The sequence below is a fragment of the Chrysemys picta genome, chromosome 19 (genome assembly GCF_011386835.1).
Source record: "Chrysemys picta bellii isolate R12L10 chromosome 19, ASM1138683v2, whole genome shotgun sequence".
In the NCBI taxonomy this organism is placed as follows: domain Eukaryota; kingdom Metazoa; phylum Chordata; order Testudines; family Emydidae; genus Chrysemys; species Chrysemys picta.
This window is the reverse complement of record NC_088809.1, coordinates 20,245,327-20,261,918: the sequence shown is the minus strand read 5'-3', so window position 1 is coordinate 20,261,918 and position 16,592 is coordinate 20,245,327. Positions and strand designations below refer to the sequence as shown.

General features: G+C 45.0%; 1 protein-coding gene across 15 annotated transcripts in view; it reads left to right on the top strand.

The window, feature by feature from the left end:
• AP2B1 (adaptor related protein complex 2 subunit beta 1) overlaps positions 1-16,592 on the top strand; it is a 109,911-nt gene that overhangs the window by 4,827 nt on the left and 88,492 nt on the right. For 11 of the 15 annotated variants that reach the window (XM_065572983.1, XM_065572985.1, XM_065572982.1 and 8 more), the window contains 4 exons: positions 2,003-2,060; positions 6,073-6,178; positions 7,862-7,997; positions 9,974-10,219. In XM_065572983.1, coding sequence (XP_065429055.1) covers positions 2,024-2,060; positions 6,073-6,178; positions 7,862-7,997; positions 9,974-10,219 — 525 coding nt within the window. In that variant the 5' untranslated portion in view covers positions 2,003-2,023. Of the gene's footprint in view, positions 1-27; positions 211-346; positions 545-2,002; positions 2,061-6,072; positions 6,179-7,861; positions 7,998-9,973; positions 10,220-16,592 lie in introns of those variants that run through there. The other 4 variants (XM_042857724.2, XM_042857718.2, XM_065572979.1 and 1 more) reach the window with 3 other exon arrangements.

Below are 16,592 nucleotides of genomic sequence, written 5' to 3'. Positions count from 1 at the left end.
CATTTGCTGTTTCCCACTCCTTGGCAGCTGGACAGGATTACAGCTGTGCCTAGAGTCTCCCCTATGGAGAAAACTGAAAGTGACCGGGATTATCTCATTACCTCTGCTGCTACTACTCATAGTAACTTTACTGCTGAAGCAAGAGAAACAGCAGCATTAGCATCATCTGGAGGCAAAGGAGAAAAGATAAACATAATATGAGGGAAGGAGGTATGATAGGACCAGAAGCTCCAAAAGGATGTGTTTTGAGTGGTGGGGGATGAGCAGCACAGACGGGAAGTGGTGCTGGTCTGCTATTCTTTTGGGACAGAAAGAGTTCAAACCCAAATTTGTTCCCTTGGGCCAGCAGGGCCTGGGAGCTCTGTGGAGGCAGCAGAATCAGCCTGTGGGGAAAAGCTGTCTTGCTTGTTTTGTAGCCGACACTTCAGGCTGACAGGAGGAGACGCAGGCTCAGTCTGTTACAAGGGGATCCATATCAGCTTTTCAGCCGAGGAAGAGTCATTAGGAAGAACAGAGGTGTCCCTATCCCAGGAAAGAAGGAAGGGTAAGAGTGAAATAGGGGCTGGGGGGAGAGAGAGAGAGGGAGGGATAGCTTAGGGGGGAGGGATAGCTCAGTGGTTTGAGCATTGGCCTGCTAAACCCAGGGTTGTGAGTTCAATCCTTCAGGGGGCCACTTAGGGATCTGGGGCAAAATCAGTACTTGGTCCTGCTAGTGAAGGCAGGGGGCTGGACTCGATGACCTTTCAAGGTCCCTTTCAGTTCTAGGAGATAGGATATCTATCTATCTATATAGAAGCAGCAATGAGTGGAGACGGGGAGAGCAAGAGAAATGGAGAAGACAGAAATGCACATAAGACAAGAAAGGAGATCAGACAAAAACAGGAAAGGAGAAGAAGAAAAATTAGGAAAGGAGTTGATTGGATAATTATAGGGGCAAGTTGTATTTCAGGTTTTTGGCTGTGATACTAATTTCATAATCAAAAGAAATAAGACTACTTTCTCCCGTGCTTGTCTTTTCCCCAGGTACTGTTTAAAAGTTTTTGGGAGAGTCTCTTTCCTCCCTGGCCGTCACCAATTACATTTAAAAAAAAAAAAAAAAGTGAAATGGATTCTACATTCTTTCTGATATGTTTGTGACGTCCCTATAATTAGTACATGTTGTTGGTAATCCACTCCGTTTTGTGAAACAAAGAAGTGCAAGTAGTCGGGAAGCCATTCTGACTGGAGTCTTATAGTAACAGACCAACGTGTCCCCATGCAACCCAGTCCTCATGACCAATGTACCTATAACAGCAAACCAGCATTTGCAGTGCCGCCCTACAGTAACAGGCCAGCGTCCAGGTGGGGTGGTAGTGAGATGGAAAAGATTTCAGCTTCAAGCTTCCATAAGTTTCTTGTAAAACACCTTTTTTAAAAGTGATGCTTTGTGTATGAGGAATGAGGAAAAACGGTTTTTTGATGCATGTGGGGAACGGTCTGTTTTGCAGTTACTTCTGTGATGCAACCCCAAAATGCACCACACCAGTTAGGGGGTGACTACCCTTTCCTTACTTATGTCCCTCCATTGTCTGAAATGGGTTGTTCTGAAACGTGAATCTGTTTCCATAAATGAACACTTCTTAAATATAACCTCACTTTTGAGGGGAGGAGGTGAATGAAATATCTGGAGAACACATAAAGGTCCTCTCCCTCAGTATAATTAAAAATATCCCCCCCCCCAGGGAGGACAGAAAGATCAGGGTGGGAGATTGTTTTTGATAGGGCAGAAAAGGGGTTCAACAAACTGCCGTGTTTTGCCAGCAAACTTCAGTTGAAACTTCCTTGATTTAAAAAAAACTATTTGCTAAGTTACCTCACTAGTTGGTGCGGCCCAAAGGTATGTTCAGAACCCTTGCTTTTTCCCTTACGTTATTCCTGCTAAGCCTTGTTTCTCTGCGTGTGTAGTTTGCACAGTGGTCGACAGCAGCTGCAACTTCTATTCACATGTTCATTGTTCTTGCAGGTGTGCTAAGGAATTGGAACCATGACGGACTCCAAGTATTTCACAACCAATAAAAAAGGTTAGCTTTAAACTCTTACAAAATATTGCAGGTTCCTGGAGATGCTGGGTGGCTATCGTTTTAAAGTGGCTTTTTGGAACTCCACTTGGAGAAATTTGTGCTCTCCTGTTAGCTTTGTCCCCATTTCTCCTCTCAATCATCCAGGGAGAAGTTCTTCAAAAGTAGGCCATGAAACAGTCACTGAGCCCCTCCTTCCCCCTTTTCCTCTAGTAGCATCAAAAGGCAGGACTGAAGTACTGAATAGTTTTGCAATGCGCAAACTCAGTGACTCAAATTACCTTTCCTGACTCCCTGATTTTCCGGAGCATCTGGGAGCAAAACTTGGAGATTTGAAATGTACAGTTGTTTGGAGGCTTAGGGCTGGAGTGAAGGGTTCAGGACCATGGACAGTTGTCCAGTCAGACAACTAGACGTGTGCTTGGGTTGGGTGGTGGGGAAGAATACGCTTGAAGGGTCTGGGTGATTATACGTGCACATTTTTAGCCATTTGGAAGGCTTGTTATGAGCTCACAACAGACTTTTTAAAAAAGTTGTGGGTCCTCTTCTGCTGCCTTCTCAAAATCCATGGAGAAATCTACCAGAAGAGCCAGATAGTCAATTCATCCCTCCCCCAACCAAACTCCTCACCCCTGTGCTCCACATGACTTTACTGTAACCATGAGTTCACTTAGCCCTAGTGATCATCCAGAACACCTTGTTGAAAGAGGTAGTGTTTCTGAAATAGCATGGCTCCTGGGTATAAAGTAGTCATGATGCACACTTCAGGGAGGCGTTCCCTTACTCCACCACTGTGGAGTCATTTGTCTTAGCCCAGGTCTACATTAGCGGGGGGGTCGACCTAAGATATGCAACTTCAGCTACGTGAATAGATAAATCGACCCCCGATAGATCCGGCGGGTAGTGAAGACCTACCCTTACTCTTAAACTCTGGCCTAAAGGACTAGCAGTAAATACAGACCATTAACTCCAAGCCCTCCAAACTCTGCCTTTTCTAGGGACGTTAGTGCTGCTGAACTGATCCTGCGTTTTGTTGTGGCTGAGTCTGGGTTGGGGGGAAAATGTTGATTTTTGTCTCTAGCACCTTCCACTGTGTCAGAATGTCTAAATGTTTCTGTTGAATGGTCCGCATTGCCATTTGTGTTGTCATTATGCTTCAGAGTGAGCACCTTATTGAAACAAAATGAATTTACGTCTTTTTAAGAGCTTGTCTGCACAGGGACACTCAGGAAATTGAATTCAGATTAACGAAAGGTGTGAATTTAAAGTGGTTTAGTTAAACGGCAGTAAATCCCTGTGTGGATGTTCTTACTCAGAATTAAAGTGGCCTTAATTTGGTGTTAGCTTAATTCACAGTAAATTCATCTAAACTGAATTAAGGCCACTTTAATTTTGAATAAGTGTGCCCACACAGGGATTTAATATGATTTAACTAATCCACTTTTGAAGTTAATTTGGAGGAACTTTCCTGAGTGTCCCCATGTAGATGAGCCCTTAGAGAGAAATGACAGCCCTAGCTGCAGATTCAGCCAGGTAGCAGGAAATTGGATCTCACTGGAATGGTTATAAGTTTGCCATAACCTTTTTAAAAAAAACAGACGTGTACATCCCACAGAAATGGATGCAGACACAAGGAAAATGCTGGTGCTGCATACTGGCTCAGTCGGACTCTCAGATGTGCTCTCAATAAGAGTGATGAGCTGGATGTCTTTCTCAGATGGCTGGGAATGGAAGCAGCCACAACATGGTTCTTCAGAACAGTAACTTCTGCTCCTTTCCAATGGTCTGCTTGAGTCATTGGCACTAGGGCAGGGAACCTACCTTACTCTGTTAAACACCGTGTGAATTTACAGCATTATAGAAGTCATTTATAACAACTCAGCACCTTTAATGCATCTTTCTACAAGCCAATTCTGCTGCTGCTGCCATTTCCTATGGAAACGCTGGCTTGCTAACATAATGGCCCATCGTCGGAGGAAGTGAGAGGGCATATAGTTTATGACTATCATCTTTGCAGTTCATTCCTTTTCGACTTCCTGGTCTTGCCTAATCAAAGCTCTTGGCACTGAGTCAAACGGCACTCGCTAGGCTTCACGAACTGAGCTAATGTTTAAGGAGAAAAGTAGGATTTATGTACCTCTCAGCATGCGAGGCTGCTTTGCCTTTTTCCCAGACGTGCCTGCCTGCTAGACTGTCCTAAAAATGCCATTTGGAATAAAACATCTTTAAGGATATTGATTACAGTCTTCTTTTAAATGAGTTGGTATGAAATGCCAAGCAGGTTTCACTGGCCCATATCGCATTCCTGGCTTTTAAACAAGATCAGCAATAGTGCCTGATGCTAACGAATCAGTTTCCTCAAAGTGTTCTTTATAGTTTTCAAATCCCTTGCCATATTTTGTTTGCGGTTTAGGTAATTGCCTTCATTTCCTCCACCTGCAGTCTGGCATGGTGGAATCAACAGCACAACTTTCCGCCCCAAAGGGCCTGTTGTCACATACAGACTCCTGGCTCAACTGTTCCTTTTCCTGTTTGAGCAGCGATCAAGAGAAACCAGAAAATCTGCAGGGACGGAAAATGCAGCTTTGTTCTCATAGCTGTTTGCTATCATGCTTTCAGATTGGAAATCCATGTCCTTGTTCCTACTCCAAAGGCCACCCTCCCCCCCAAAAAACGTTTTTGGCTCTGCCAGATATTTTTAGACCCACACAAACATCTGGGAAACAGGCACGTCTCATACCATTCAGCCCTTCTATATTGCAATCATGGGCTCTCAAGGAGAATCCTACAGTAGTTTGTCTGCATTGGTCTATGTGGAGCCAAGGTTTGGGCTAGAGTGTAGCACTGCCAGGGGTGCTTTGATCCTCCACAAAAGCTCACCCCTGATGTTACCCTTGACTCCTGCTATGCTATGTGTCCTTGTTAGGTGACTTGTGGTTTCTGATGATCGCGATGCCTTCTCTGTACTCCTGGGAAAATCAGCTGCCAGTGAAGGAAAGGATTTGCTTCCTTTCCAAACCAGGCGTGTCCTACAGCTGCTGTCTGAGCAGAGTTAAGGCCTCAACTGATTTTGCACAAGGGTATAGCTGGAAGAATTAATCTCAGGAAGGATCTCTTCAGTTATTTTATAGATGGTTTCTGAATCCAGGCATGACTCTTCCTTGAGTGTCGTTTGCTTGTTGTATCTTTTTGCCTCACCTGTTTTTTGTTTGTTTGTTTGACTAAAATCGTCCTTCCCTATTTTTGACGCTGGTGGTCCTGCCGTGCTTGTATTGCACAGTGATCTGTGTCATCCCACTGTTCCCTCACTTGTGCTTGCAGGAAGCAAACAGTGACAAGAATGAAGCTAGGAAAGTCGGGGCAGAATTCTTAGCTAAACTGAGCCACAATTTCTTACACGTTCTAGTCCAGTGTCTCCCCTCTCTGCACCCTCGATCTTTTTGATCCCTGTTATATGATAGTTTCTTTGTGCTCTTTCTCAGCGGCTAATTTAGCAATGTGGTTTAGTGCCCTGGAAAGTGGTGAGATTCTGACATACGTTGTGGCTTTTATTAGCATTTTTCTTTGCGGCCGTGTCCTCCACACCATTGGTAGAGCGCAGAAGATCACCTTGTTTCTCTTGGCTGAACAACAACCCCCAGACATTCTTAAGCTCACTGTTACCAAGCTTAGGAGCTCATCAGCCCTGCTGTTTAACTGGTGAATGGGGCTAAGCAATGTTGGGTCGCTTCCTCCCCAAGCTCTGCTCCAGAGGCTAATCACTCTGACTCTCTGCTGGTCTCTTCTGTCCCAGGCTATCAAATTTGGGCCTCCCATTTGGTAGTTTTCTATTTTCCCCAGTGCAGCTCATGCTGCAGTTCTTCTGGGGTCTCCTATAACCTCATGAATCATCCACTAGCCCAAAGATGATGGAAGCAGCATTTCAGCGTTGATGGGAGCACAAGTCACTTTCCAGGTAACTCTAAAGCTAGATCCACTGGTTTCATGAAATTCAGACTGTTCTGTGTCCTTGCAGGAGAGATCTTTGAACTGAAGGCTGAACTCAACAATGAGAAGAAAGAGAAGAGGAAAGAAGCGGTGAAGAAGGTTATTGCTGCCATGACTGTGGGGAAGGATGTCAGGTAAAGGCTTTTTCCCTCTCCCATGTGGTCTCTGACTTCATCATCTCCTGTGTGGGAGCCTTTCTGTGCTGAGACACTGTGACAGCATTTGAATTCACACAGTCATTTGGGAGGTTTGATGGATTCTGAACATCTGGAAACCTTGTTACTAATTCTGACCCAGTTACAAGTGAAATGCATTTAGCTCTTATATAGCACTCTTCACCAGTAGGTCTCAAAGCACTTTATGAGAGAGGGCAGGATCATGCCCATGTTGCATATGGGGAAACTGAGGCACAGAGTGGGGAAGTGACTTGCCCAAGGTTACTCAGCAGGCCAGTGGCAGAGCTAGGAATAATACCCTGGTCTTCTGAGTCCCAGTCCAATACTCTATCCTGCTGGTCTCCTCTTAATTTCTATGGATATTTGTCCATCATACTGTCCTAAACTGGGAATGAATGGGCAGTCTCTTCTTTAGGGAACTCCAGGGCTGGAAGAGTAGAGGCATTATAGGCCAGGATCCAAGTGCTTTATTTGATTGCTGGAAGGTGGTGGTGGTGGACGGGAAGAAGCTTGCTAGCACTTTGCTTGGTTCAAACCAGTTCTAGCTCTTCACTTACATGGGCAATAAATTACTGCACAGAATTAAAAAGTATTCTCCAGTGCCGGTTTAGCCAAAGGCTTGTTAAACAAAACCAGTTCGTAGTTATAGCTATGTTCGGTGTCCTATTTGGGCTGACATTTTTTTAATCCACTTGTTAGCCTAGATGGGGGGTTTGTTTTTAGTTTAAAAAGGCAACTCAGAGGTATTGTTTTCAGATGATTGTATGCCAGTCGTTATCAAACAAAGTTATGATTTGAGCTAACAGTCATCAAACTGGGCCTTTGACACAGCATCAAACTCCTAAAGAGGAATGCTTATACAAAAGGCAAATAGCTATAAATATTCTTGTGTTGTCTTTGCAGCAACTTGCTTCAGTCAAGGCTTCCAGATTCTCCTGTATCCTGCAGTAAAGTTGTCATAATCCTGGGTTCATGGTCTGTTGCCAGGGAAATGAATGTAAGGTTGCAAATTAGCATTATGACTTCACTGCAGGACAGAGGAGATGATGAACTGAAGAGACAGCACCTTTCAAGTATCCCAAGGCCCATGACCCATTAGCTTTGAGATCTGCATAACTCACCTGAGAGATGCAGTAATCCAGTATAACCTTCCTCTGAAATGCTGCTTACAGATTGCTACTTGGTATTTATATGAGCTGTGGTTAAATCTCGTAATTGTTTTAGATTATACTGGGCTGAAATTTGGTTTACCGTTTCAGTCTAAATCAGTTCTCCTGTCCCCTCCTAAACATTGTGAAGTGTTGCTCCATTCCCTGTTGTTTCAGGTGAACCCCAGAACTAGACGTGATGTTAACATTGTTCAGTCCACTTCATAATCAGATACATCTTCTATAAGAGCATTTTATTTTACCTGCTCTAGGCACTGGTTTATATGAAAACACAGGAGGAGATTAAACTATTATAAAATCGTCTCCAAACTATGTTTGGGGCGGAAAGTGCCCTCTAATTTGAACAGAACTCCAGACTTTCCCTAGCCTCCGTTGATTCCACTGTCATGCAGTCAATCGGGTCATTTACCCTTCATGCGACAGTTCATCTGACTTCTTTGCTTTCCCCTCCCTCCACTCTCCTTTTATCCAGCTCACTGTTTCCAGACGTGGTGAACTGCATGCAGACCGACAACCTGGAGCTGAAGAAGCTGGTGTACCTGTACCTAATGAACTATGCCAAGAGTCAGCCGGATATGGCCATTATGGCTGTCAACAGCTTTGTGAAGGTAACTTGGCCCAGGGTTCATCAGAAAACAGCCTCCTACAGTTCGTGTCAATGTGCTTTGTTTGGCACGTGCTTCTTCTAGGCTGCAGGTAATCTACAGTCTTTGGGCTCGTGTGGGACTCCGGTGGGGGTGCAGGAAATTGAGAATTGCTTTGCTGTCTCAGACCCAAGGTCCCTTCAGTCCAGTAGCCCATATCCGACAGTGGCAAGTGCTACAGAGGAAGCTGCATAAGCCTGGCAGTAGGTGGTTCTGAGAGGAGCACCCAGAGTAAGTTTTATTGACCCCCATCAGTTAGAGGGTGGCTTATGTCCTGAGGCAGGAGGGTTTATGTTCCTTCCAGAGTTCTTGTTCCTGTTTTAGCCTTTATTATAACTCTGGACTTTCTGGTTATCCATAGAAATGTCTCGTCCTCTTTTGAATTCCGCTAACGTCTTTGCCTCAGTACCTTGTAGCAATGAGTTCCCCAGGTTAACTGTACATTATTTAGAACAGTATTTCCTTGTATCAGTTTTAAATTACCTACCTTTCAATTTCATTGATTGTTCCCTTGTTTTCTTGTGTCGTCAGAGTAAATAACAGAGTCTGATCCACCTTTTTTTGTACTGTTCATTATTTCACATATTTTTACCATGTCATTTATATCTACATCTTCTAACACACTTGACTAAAAGAACTTATTTCCTAGGTATACTGTGGCTTAATGCTCTAAATAGACTTGAATTGACCTGCCAACATCCAAAGAGTACCAGTAAATAAGTCAGAGCATGTTTCTAAGCTTTTGGTGTGGCAGGAGGGTGTGAGCTTGCTGTTGCGGCGTGGGGGGGACCAAGTTCAGAAGGGACACCTGCTTTCCAAGGTCAGCTGTGAAGGTGCAGCTCCCTACTTGAGCAGACTCATGGGGCAGAATGTAGTTATCCATTATATCTTACTAGTGAGTGATGTAGCACTTTCTGACCTCCTTCTTTTAAATTTCCCCTCTAATGCGTTATGGGGGGGGGGGTGAGTTTTGATGGGCGGTAGCGTAGTTTGGAACAGTTCAGGCTAAGTCACCATCTGAGTTACAGTTCCTGACTTCCAGGAGTTGAACGCATCTGTCAGAGAATCACTTCCACGTATACATCTGAAAATCAGTCCCTTTCAGGTGTTTTTCCATCATAAGAGATTAAATAGTGCAAGGTAAGCGTGCCTCATGTTGTTGGGGGCTTTCATGCTTCGGTCTTTTGTCTACCGAATTTTGAAGCACTTTGTTAACAATATAGATGAATCCTGCTGGTAATTGGCAGAAACTGAGGCTGAATTTCTAAAATCGGGTTAAAATTACATTGGTCTTGAGGTGCGAGATCTACTGTGTCCAGTTCTGCACCCCACCCTCCCACACACAAAAGCACTGCTAGGCTGAGAGATCTAGGATAGCTAAGGTCTGATGCATTGCCAACTACCATGGCTGTGAACCCCAGTTTCATGGTGACACTATGTAGGACATTTATTTCTACTTCTGGAGGTCTATGAGAAATTGGCTTAGAAGAAAATCCCGTTATGTTAATTGCCATCTTCCATCCACTTGAATTCTCACCCGATTTTAGCAGTCACTACCTCAAACCACCAGGGTTAGAATTCCCGGCTTTCACATGGCAAAAGCATTCCTCTCTAGCTTACTGTCCTTGAGATTGGGTGATCAAGTCATGCCACATGAAGCTTTGGGTGAGGAAAAACAAATGGCATTGAGAACATGACTTCATTATCTGCAAGCTGCCCGGGCTAGAAACCACTGAGAACCAGTAAGGAAAGTTTTCAGAACCAGTAAGCTTTCCCAGCCTTTTGTCCTGGACCAGAAAATTGCCTTTCTCTAGTGGGAGGACCCATTGTCTAGGCAGGGTAAAATCAGAATATCCTGATCCCAGCTTTCAGCAGCTCTGGTGAAAACCATCAGTGGCTTGTTTTACAAACTCACTTGTTGCTGTTGCTTCCCTCTGCAGGACTGTGAAGATCCCAATCCGTTGATCCGTGCTCTGGCAGTCCGTACTATGGGATGCATCCGTGTGGATAAGATCACTGAGTATTTGTGCGAGCCGCTCCGGAAGTGTCTGAAGGATGAAGACCCTTATGTGCGGAAGACGGCAGCCGTCTGCGTGGCGAAGCTGCATGACATCAATGCCCAAATGGTGGAGGATCAGGGATTCCTGGATTCTCTACGTGACCTGATTGCAGACTCCAATCCAATGGTAACGTACCTCAAATGCACTTCATGCTTGTAACAGGGCAGGTAATCAGGAATCCTGAGAGTTCCTAAATGCACTCAGTGTCTCACTTCCTTATGGATGTGTCTACTGGGGAACATTCAGCCCCCATAAAGAGCGGGGAGTGGCTTGTTCCTCCAACACACTCATGTTCTCTGTGTCTTTGTAGATTTCTCCACCACGTGACTCTTCCACTGGAAACCTTTATAGAAGTAAAATTTCAGTTTACGCCAGACCTTTTCTTGGTGTGTACATCTGCCTCCATTTCCAAACCAATTTAGCATTATAGAGCCACGCTGGAGTAAAAGGAATGTCAGCTTGTTTGTTTGAATTTTTGAAGGGTAGAGGGCAATGAAAATACAATTTTGCTGTGAATCAGCACTTGTGCATGACGGGAGTCAAGAGGCAGGATTGGAAGCATATTGCAATATTTTTCTTTAATAGATTTACTGATTTGAAAAGAAATATTGATCAGCTTTCTGGCTTGCCCAGTCACCCTTTGCACTGCGGTGGTTATGAAATGGCGTCTGGTGCCTCAGTGGGGCTGGCATTGAAAGCAGCCAGTGAGTCAGCTATCTCTTGATTCTTTCTCCCTGGCTGAGACTCGAGAATTACTCCCCAGCCCAGTTCTCCTGTCTCAGATAATGAACACAGATAAATTGGATAACTGTGAAATTCAATCTCATCCTGTAATTGCCCAGCCCTACTAGGCAGATGGTGAAATGCTGCCACTGTCCTCTCAAAAGGCATCTCCTGTTTCTTTCGGCGACTGCGGGTTGTGCTGGCAATAACAGAAGTGTGGAGCTCTGCTTGTAGGCTTGTTCTTGTCTTCCCTTCATTTCCGATACTAGCTTGTTTAATTCAGGGTTGATCGCTGAGAATGATATGTTGGAGGTTACCATCTGAGCTCTGCCAAGCGCTAGACGTTCCCGTGAGCGCTCTCTCTTGGTAAACCACTAAGAACTCTTCATTGGCACCACAGGTCATTTAACTGTTACACAGTTATCCCCAGCCATCCAATCGGTCAAGTGGGGGGACCCCCGGGAGGAATCGCAGCTTGGGCTCTGAGCTGGGAATGCTGTGCTGCTCAGCTCCTGCAAAGAGAGGAGCACGGTCGTGTCCGTGCCTCTTCCAGCCAGGTCAGGAGCTGTACTCACTGACTCCTAAATGAGTCACGTCCGGCTCTCCTCAGCCATGAGAACGGCACTGCCTGATGCAGGGCCGCAGGCGGTCCTGGAGCACTCCCAGCACCATCACTGAGTTATTCCTCATTTTTAGTCATTTTAATATCTAAAGATGGGGGGCAGGAGAGGAGGAGATTTCCCATCCAGACAGTGGCTCTTCAAACCAGGCATTGAGCACCTTTGTGGGGACGTCTGTACTAAATGAAAGCAAACTCAGGCTTTCTAAGGAAATTCAGAGTTGCCATGAGGTTGCTCCCTTTTCCCAGGACAAATAAAATTCATGCACTTGTGGGTGTTGCTGTCGTGGAAGTCTTGCTTCTCTTTGTACTTGTATGCAGTACAGAGACAGAGAGCAGACTGACATCAATTAAGAGACTTGCCCATGGAATTGTAACACTGTTGGCAATCTCCTGCCATTCTCCCCAAGCTTGCTTTGCTCTTGATTTGACAGTGGTGGAAGGAGTCTCAATCCGATTAGATTTGCCCCCAGAGTTTCCTCTAGTCTTTATGAAAGTGCTTAGCTCAGGTGATTTGAGCCCCTTTCTGAGGGCCCTGCGCTCATTTATTGCTCTCCTGGGTCGGAATTCTTAAGCACCATTCTGTTGCCCTTTGATGGGTGCAAAAGGCTCAGGGTTCATATCTTGCATATTCTTCAATAAGAGTTAAAAATGTACCATAAAGGCCTGGTCCACACTAACTCCCCACTTCGGACTAAGGTACGCAAATTCAGCTACGTTAATAACGTAGCTGAATTCGAAGTACCTTAGTCCGAACTTACCGCGGGTCCAGATGCGGCAGGCAGGCTCCCCCGTCGATGCCGCGTACTCCTCTCGCCGAGCTGGAGTACCGGCGTCGACGGCAAGCACTTCCGGGATCGATCCCAGAAGATTGATTGCCTGCCGCCGAACCAGGAAGTAAGTGTAGACATACCCATAGTTTATACGATCCCACATCCCTAATTGCTCGGTCTGATGCAACGGCAAGAAGAGACCTTGGGATTCTGGAGCTTCCGTGATTTCAGATACAACCACCATGTGAGTGGTTTGGGGGCCTCTAGCTTTGCTGTGCAGGTGCCGATATCTACCAGTCAGGAGAGAGATCTTGTTTGTGTGGCAGTGAATTTCTTGTCTCTAGGCCTGTCCAAACCACTTACCGCAGTTGCATTACGCAGAGTGAAGAATTTTCTATAATCTTAGGAGGAGCTACAAGCTTCAGCACTTGCTTTTCATTGTAAAGAAGTATTGTCTTTAACGGTTAAAACATGGGCAGTACATTAAGAAAGACCACAGCAGGTAATAAATGAAAAAGCTGAATGAGGGGCATTTAGAGGTGGTGGAGTCATATACAGAAGCCAACAGTGGTTAAGCCCGTAAACCCTCTTCAATTTTTATTTAGAAGTGCAAAGGGACAGGCTAGCTGGATATTTAGGGAGAGGGAGTTCCTGCACTCGAGGGGCTACCACAGCGTAGTCAGGGTATGATCTCTGTCTAGGAGTTTAGCTCTAGGCAGCTGATGTCATAGTGCAGATGTCCATCAGGAAAAGGTTCAAGGAGGAGGTCTTGAATATGGCATGAAGAGAAGAGCCTCTTATGAAATTCATTGCTGGAAGGGTAGACCAATGAGTCTGTCTTCCTTCTCCCCCGACGCCTGGGTAGGTGGCAAGATAGCTTTTGCAAGGTAAATAAAGGACTGAAGACATAGCTAAGGGGAAATGGTTTTCTCACCCAGTGAATGACAACTACAGTTACTAGTAAGCTCTATGTCAAGTCAGAACTGGAACTTGCTAAATATGTTCCTGCCTTTTGCAATTAAAGGAGAACATCAGCTTAAAAATTACACCTCCTTCTCCTTTGGGTTTGCCCACTATAGCTACCGGTAACACCTAAGATTGCTGTAACTGGAAAAAAGTGAGAGGAAAAACAATTCTGTTTTGTTTCCTATTGTTTGCTTTGTGCATTTGACAGCACATGGCATAGTGTCAGTTTCACTACTCCCCCTTTCTAGTTAGTTTCCCCTTGTTTGTGTGGGTCTTTCAGTTACATTGTCATCGCGAAAAAGGCTGAAACATTGCTACCCCTTGTGGATGAGCATGACTTGTGATGCTAGTCATGTAGCCTTATAACTTCATGTAAAATAGGCAGGGTTGGGTGTGCATACATTTCCTCTGTATCACAGATTTGCTTTGTTTTAATTTGTATTTTATCTGGAACCCACAGCTCTTTGTTCTAACACCATATATAAAGAGAACGTACATACCAAGACATTTCAGAACAGGCTTTGGAAATAGTTGTCATGGAATCTCTCTAACTCTGCTTGTGTCTTTGTCAGGGCTTGTCTTCGCTATGCGGCTAAATCGGCACTGCTGCAACTGATGCAGCGGCGTCGATTTAGCGGGTCAGGTGAAGATGCAATAAATCGATAGGAGAGACCTGAACCGTCAATTTAATTAATCCACCTCAACAAGAGGTAGATTATGTCAACAGGAGACACTCTCCCGTCGATGTAGCTCGGTGTAGACACCGCTTTAAGCCGATGTAAGTTACGTTGATGTAAATTACATAACTTAAGTAACAACTAGCATAATTTAGGTTAACATACGGCATTAGTGCTCAGCGAGTACTGGTGCTTTGCTGGCAACTTCCATCAGATCATACATGGCCCAAGAGTAACAGCAAGGGGAATTTTTGCTATGGGTACTACACTTATGAAAAGTTGAGTGCTATTGGTATGCTTGGCATGGTACATTGTATGCCACTGAGATTTCCAGTGCGGTCTAAGGGAGTTAGCTACCCGCTGAATTTCAGTGGGAAGTTCAGTGCTTAATTCCATTAGGTTCCTTTGAAAATCCCAGAACTCATTTCTGAAGGTCTCCTCTAAAAGCTTCATAAACAATGAACTGCCTGGAAGAGAACCTTCCTCCACTATGCCTGTATCTGAAGGAAGAATGGCTGGCGACTTGGCCCTGGAGATGCAGGCTTTCTTGGTATTTCAGATTTGATGGTTAGTCCACTTAAGCCGCCACTTCCAGCTTACATTATTGTTTTCCTTTAAAGCTGTGTTTTGAAACTAACAGACAGGGGCCGCTCTGCAGCCAGTGGCAATATATGGCACTCTCCAAGCGGCTTCAAGAATGGGAAGGCGTTTCTAACTGCAGTGTTTTGAAGTTCTAGGCTTCCCAATTCCCCTGAGGGCTGTGATTTTTCTGGTGGAAAATCTGACCGCAGGAGCTCTCCCTGTTCTGAGGAGGCGTCCAGGCCTGTCAGATCATGAGAGCAATGTGCAAGAGACAGCTCCTTGCTACTGCCTTTCACAGACTCCCCAGCTGTTCCTAGGATAGGTGGATCAATGTGCCAGTAAATGTATCTAGATTAGTGGCTGTAAAAAGTCAATGCTCTTGTTTTAATACAGTTAAGTGAATTATCAGGAGTGCTGAAGTATAGATTAATCCATCCATCTCATTCAAGACAGCTCCAAAGGGGGAAATTATGCAGTAAATCTGTACATCAGCAGGGGTGCTGAGAGGGAATCTGTTCCTATACCTGGACCCAGGATCAGTATTTATGAATAAAGATGGAGTGGGCGACAGCTGGAGAAATCCCGCAGCGTACGCAATCCTTTTCTTCAGTGTTGTTTCTAGGGACTACAGGCATCCAGCAAGTTGGATAACCTCTTAATGCAATTCTCGCAGGAATCAAGAAGAGGCGTTTCTGCTGGTTTATGTATGTGAAGGTAGGATGGCATGAGCGTGTCCCTGCTCTCCGCTACTTTGGAACACAGGTCTGATCGACTTCATTCAAGCCTGTCATTTCACATTGCTCGTGTACGTCTGGCAGCTCTATCAGTCTTTTATGCACAAATCGAATCATGCAGAATATTGCCAACCTGTTGTTCAGACCTTCCTGAGAGCCGTGGAAAAATCAAGGGCAGGTGGTAAAATGCCAGACCCTTGCTGGGCTTTAGCTAGAAAATAAAAGGTTCTTATTGATCTCGCAGCTTTTTAGAGACAGTGGAGCTAAAGGGTCTGGCTTTCACCATGGCAAGAGATATGGGGACGTGCCAGCTCTGGTATTAGATGATCTCTTTCGAGATATGTTTTGGTTTTTGTTTTGTCCCGAGTTTCACATGCATATTGATGTTTACTTGGAGACACCGTGTCCCTGCCGTGCGAATGGCTCTGTCCTTTACAAGGCATAAGGAGAACTCCTACCTTCTTGCAGTTGATGTTGACAAGGCTGTGAAGATGTTAGATTCTGCTGTTTAGTTCCACTTACAGGATCTGATCTTTCACAGGAGTTAACAAGCCTGTTCCATCCACCACCTTGACGTGAAGAAACCATTTTGGTAAACAAACCTTCCGCTATTGTGAGTGACTTGAAACGGTGGTAACTCAGAACTACTTCTAAAACATTTGAACCCGAGTGCTGCACAAAATGAAATGAAAACAGGAAAAACACTAGAGGACAGCAGCAAATGGGAGCATTTGAATAAATGGCTTGAACCAGCCCAAAGACTGCTAATGAAAACAGCTTCCCTGCCATCCCTCAGGATCCAGAATAAGCCAACTGATTGCAAGGAGGGTGCATTGGGATGGCAAAGCCCTGGGGGGTGAGTGAAGCCCTGCAGCCCCCGTGCTTACCAGAGACTCTCCAAGGTAGCATCACAGAAATGACTGAGTTGCCTGACGCATGCAATACTGTTGGCTAGACTCCGCTCAGGCTTCGCCAGCAGAGAGAATGTGGGCGTGAGGAGTGACAGCAGTGGCGGGGAGAGATTTATTCATAAGAATGCATTGATTTGACTTAGAACAGCATGTGTAACGTACAGGGTTGGCAGGGAGGTGTTGGGATTGTGTTTGTCTATTGTTTTCATGGGGTTGCATGTACTTAGGCGGGCTTCGTACATGCTTGTCTTCTAAGAGTGGGCAGGGTGATCTTTAGGGGGCACTCTTGAGAACTTAACCTTGGTTACACCCTTTTATTAATACTGCAGTAACACTGATTTACCAACCTCCTATGACTGGGCATTGGAGCGATGGAAATTCATGCCTCTTCATGGCAATCTTTTTACTCCAAAACTCAGGAGTTGTGTCCAATCTGCATAATAGATTCTAAAGCCGGAAAGGACCATTGTGATCATCTCGTCTGACTTCCTGTATAACACAGCATAGGACTTCC